General features: G+C 36.0%; 1 protein-coding gene across 1 annotated transcript; it reads right to left on the bottom strand.

Annotated features, from left to right (window-relative positions):
* Window positions 1-880: 880 nt before the first annotated feature.
* On the bottom strand, window positions 881-2,670 carry LOC125188925 (DNA-directed RNA polymerases I and III subunit RPAC2). Its single transcript, XM_048086025.1, has 4 exons — window positions 2,435-2,670; window positions 1,755-1,859; window positions 1,503-1,579; window positions 881-1,266 (listed from the first exon to the last, which is right to left on the bottom strand). The coding sequence occupies exons 2-4, from the start codon at window positions 1,853-1,855 to the stop codon at window positions 1,118-1,120; spliced, it is 327 nt and encodes a 108-aa protein (XP_047941982.1). The 5' UTR covers window positions 1,856-1,859; window positions 2,435-2,670; the 3' UTR covers window positions 881-1,117.
* Between the last annotated feature and the right edge of the window lie 1,380 nt (window positions 2,671-4,050).

Below are 4,050 nucleotides of genomic sequence, written 5' to 3'. Positions count from 1 at the left end.
CCAAAACTTTAAATTCATATAACATATATCAAATTAAAGATAATTTTATAAGGATTCCAACGATATCATATATGCATATGTTCCGGCCGTCAAAATTTGAAAAAAAAATCAAAAATTTTGCCGATTTTTTCGGTAAAGCGATAAATGTCAACATTCTATATATAATATGTCAATATAATACATATAGAATGTCAATATAAGCAATGGGTTAACATTCTTAAAGCATCGTGTTGACATTCTCAAAGCATTGTTTTGATATTTTCGAAACACTATATTGAGCGTTTTCAATAAAACGCACTAATTTGGCGTTTTTTTATCTTTTTTGATTTTATTAATAAAAACAAAAATTACACGTGGCAAATTGTAGACCACACGTTTTCTAAAATCCTATAGCCTTAAATTAGTTGTAGTTAGCAATTAAATGATGAGTTAGCAATTGATCACTCCCCCTCAACACATAATATCAAACCTATTATATTGAAGTTCAACAAAATTATGTGTTGACATTTTCATATCATAATGTTGACATTTTTAATACAATGCGTTGATGAGTTAGCAAGTTAGCAACTTAAGAAAGTTAGTCATTGATCACACCCCTATGACTATAGGAGTGTATATTTTTGACCATCTATTTAACCTTGATCACACCCCTATGACTGTATGAGCTTATATTTTTGTCCACCTATTTAACCTTTTTTTATCAGATACGCGAAATCATATGGCTGTGGGTGTGTATATCTCTTTGTAAACATGATATTTTTTGAATATTACAAAAGAAAAAGCATCAATTTTTTGTTTTTTTGAAGAGGTTATATAAAAAAGAAAGACAGAGAAAATTCATTTTCATATAAAAAAAGACAATAGAGGAAAGATAAGAATATAAATTAAAAAACAAATATTACTCAAATAATGATTTTGTTATTTGTTACTACAACTTCAACCACAAAATAATCGAATGCAACTTTGCAATGGTTCTAAAATACTGGATCAATTAAAATCTGTTTGCCGAAAATGACCTCCTCCTAAATTGAAGAGTTGGAAATAATCACAAAAGGTAGCAACTGAAAACAACATAAATAAAAGACAGAAAAATCTGCTTAAAAGATCACTCTATGTATTAAGGTGAAGTATCCATGGATTCTGTGACTGGCTTTTTTGGCCTACTCTTGAACTCCGCAACAGCCTGATCAAAGGTGTTCGTAACATGCTTGCATAGAAGCATTAGATCCTCACACGAATCTTTCAACACCTCGCGTGCTGGGTCACCTACACAGCCATTGTGCAGAAATATGAATATTCACACACAAAGGAACAAAAAAAAATGCTTTATTGGATAGATGAGTGGCAGTTTCCTAACAATTTGAACATAGAAAGGGAGAATTTTTATACCATTATAAGCATCTATTTGAACTATTCAAGCATGCAATTACTTGTGAATTCTAGCTAGCATTATTAAGCAAGGGTGCTTTATATCACCAAAAAGAAAGGTTAGCAAGCTTTACCAGTAGTTTGCACTCTTATGTTCACCCGAGCATCAGAAGGGTGTGGTATGCTGTAACCGACAAATGATACTCTGGGGCTGCAAGGACATTTATTGCTCGTTAGAGTGCTCTGACCCGATATTGAATAAGGAAAAATAAAGGCCAATCAAACATGATCATTTTATTTAAAAAATGACTGATTATGCCAGCATGAAGAATGCATACACCATATCACCCTTCACTCATTCGAGACATAAGAGTTGTAGAACTTACTCTTGATTAAGAATATATCTAATTGAGTTTGCTAGAGTATGGTCCTCATCTGTCAATGTGAATGTTGCTTGCGATTGATCCTGATATGAACCGTGCTCCATGACACTGGAAAAGAATAAGATATTAAAGGCTAGCCATTTAGTACTGGAAGATTATTCAACATGAACAGATTTCCTAGTGACTAAACTAAATGACAGGGTTTGGACTAGACATATTTCTTAGTAGTATTTCCGTTTTCCTCATTAAAATCTCCAACTGAATTTTAAAATACACACCATTCAATCTATTCCAGCAGACAGAGCACATTTTAAATTCAGTTTAGAAAACAGAGAGAGCATAATTACAATCATATACTACTATCATTGACTGATTGAAGCGTTTTCATCTCGAAATAGGTTTATCTCTCCAGGAATCAGATGGACAAAGTAGAGAAATCCAGAAAATACATCAAAATCCCTTTCTTTATCACTCACTTCTACCATCTAAGGATGGAAAACCCCCTGAATTCAGTATATATCACAAAGTTTCCAACAGAATACATCAATAAAGTTCCAATCAAGTCAGCTTCGAATTTCAATACCTCGCAAATTTATTCATGAGCTCGAATTCAGAGAAACCTCATTACAAATAAGAAGCGTCGCTAAAGAAGAAGATGCAAAATAAGCGAAGAAGAAGTTTACCTGATGAACAGATAGAATTAGGGCTTCACAACTCCACCAAGGCAGCTGGGGTGGAAACGGGAGAAATTGTGATTTAATTATACCGAACGAGCGAAAGGGGTGGAAACGGGAGCGGAGGCGTCGGTAGTGATTGTAGGTCGGCGAGTTTCGTCGGAAAATTTGAGAAGAAGGGATTACAGAGGGAGAAATTGGGAGAGACGACGGAAGAAAATTACGGAATTGGAATAATTTTTAAATTTAGGTTTTCGACTTTTAATTTATATAGTTGGCTGGATTTAGTCTATAATAGTAATGATATTGGGCTTTCCCAAAAATGCTGTAGGCCCAATTGCTACTATATTCTCAAGTTACATTTAGTTTCTCCATTGATAATGCAAAGATTGATCCATACTAGTAACAATTTATTCCACCATACTGTATTAATTATTTCCAAATTCAAACTTTATTTGAAATGTATAGTGTAGGGATCAGATCACTCGGGATTCGCTAATTATCGGGACCTCTTTTATTGATTGATCTCTGAGATGGCTAATCTCAGAAATTACAAGCCAAGTACAAATGGTGATACAAGATTACAAGTAATCTAACCCACTGAGATATCTAACAATTACAGGTATCAAACCCTAATTGAGGCCCTAACACTTCCAAGATTTCAACCAATCTTGAATCCAAGTCATTGCCCAATTAGTACCTGCACACTCAAGTAGATAGATCAGTTAACAAACGCAAGACTCAAGGAGTCTAGATCAAATCAGAATAAGAGACAAGAAATCAGAGATATGCGGATATGGCTCAGGTCACAATGTGACTATGCTCTGGGGCAAGGACCTCCTCAATCACACTGATTCATCCAAAGGAGCGTAGTGAAACCGTCTGAATCAGAGATCTACCAAGACCTCACTGATTGCTACCAACGTTGCCGTCTCAACACGCACAACCCCCTCTACACCAAGAGAACCTCTCTAATACTCGCGAACTCACAGATCCTCACAAGAACCCAATGAAATCGCCTCCAACTTAGCAGATCCAACAAACAAGTTAGATCTAGCGTTGGACTTCGCAAGGCCACCGAAGAGGTAACCTCTGCTAGTGATTTCACCGGTTGAAACACTCTGAAAGACTCAGAGAAACACTCGAAGAGAAGATCTCAAACGAAGAAAGGAAACCCTAGAAAATCGGCAGAGAGAGAGAGAGTGTGTAGTCTCGAATGAATGAGAGAGTCGAAGAGACTCATCAGATATTACTCACAAAACAAACACACTCAATATCCAACGGCTAGGAGGGGCGATCCGCGTGGAGTTGCAACGTGGCAGCAATCCAGCCACTCTCGAGAGTAAGGCATCGACCAACCGGGCCTCAAGTCTTTGGGCCCAGAAATTATAAGTCATTGGGCTGAACACATCCAAGCCCAAGACACCATTATTCAGATATGGTCCATTAAGTCTCACATATAGATTTTGTAAAAATAATTCGTTGTTATTCTAGAAATAAAAATTGTTGGAGCAGGAACCATGTTTTTATTTGCACCTAAAAAGGAGTAGAAAGTGTAGTTTGACGCCAAATTTGAATTTTGGAGTTCATAGTTTCACACGTGGGCTGACTTCTGAAAAAATGAG

The sequence above is a fragment of the Salvia hispanica genome, chromosome 5 (genome assembly GCF_023119035.1).
Source record: "Salvia hispanica cultivar TCC Black 2014 chromosome 5, UniMelb_Shisp_WGS_1.0, whole genome shotgun sequence".
Classification (NCBI taxonomy): Eukaryota; Viridiplantae; Streptophyta; class Magnoliopsida; order Lamiales; family Lamiaceae; genus Salvia; species Salvia hispanica.
This window is presented reverse-complemented; position numbering and strand designations above follow the sequence as displayed.

Bases quoted from the DNA above. Each gene is read 5' to 3' on its own strand.
- LOC125188925 (XM_048086025.1), bottom strand. From the start codon at position 1,855: ATGGAGCACGGTTCATATCAGGATCAATCGCAAGCAACATTCACATTG. The intron at 1,580-1,754 runs GTAAGTTCTACA...ATGTCCTTGCAG, and splicing joins AGATATATTCTTAATCAAGA to CCCCAGAGTATCATTTGTCG. The intron at 1,267-1,502 runs GTAAAGCTTGCT...ATGGCTGTGTAG, and splicing joins CATAAGAGTGCAAACTACTG to GTGACCCAGCACGCGAGGTG.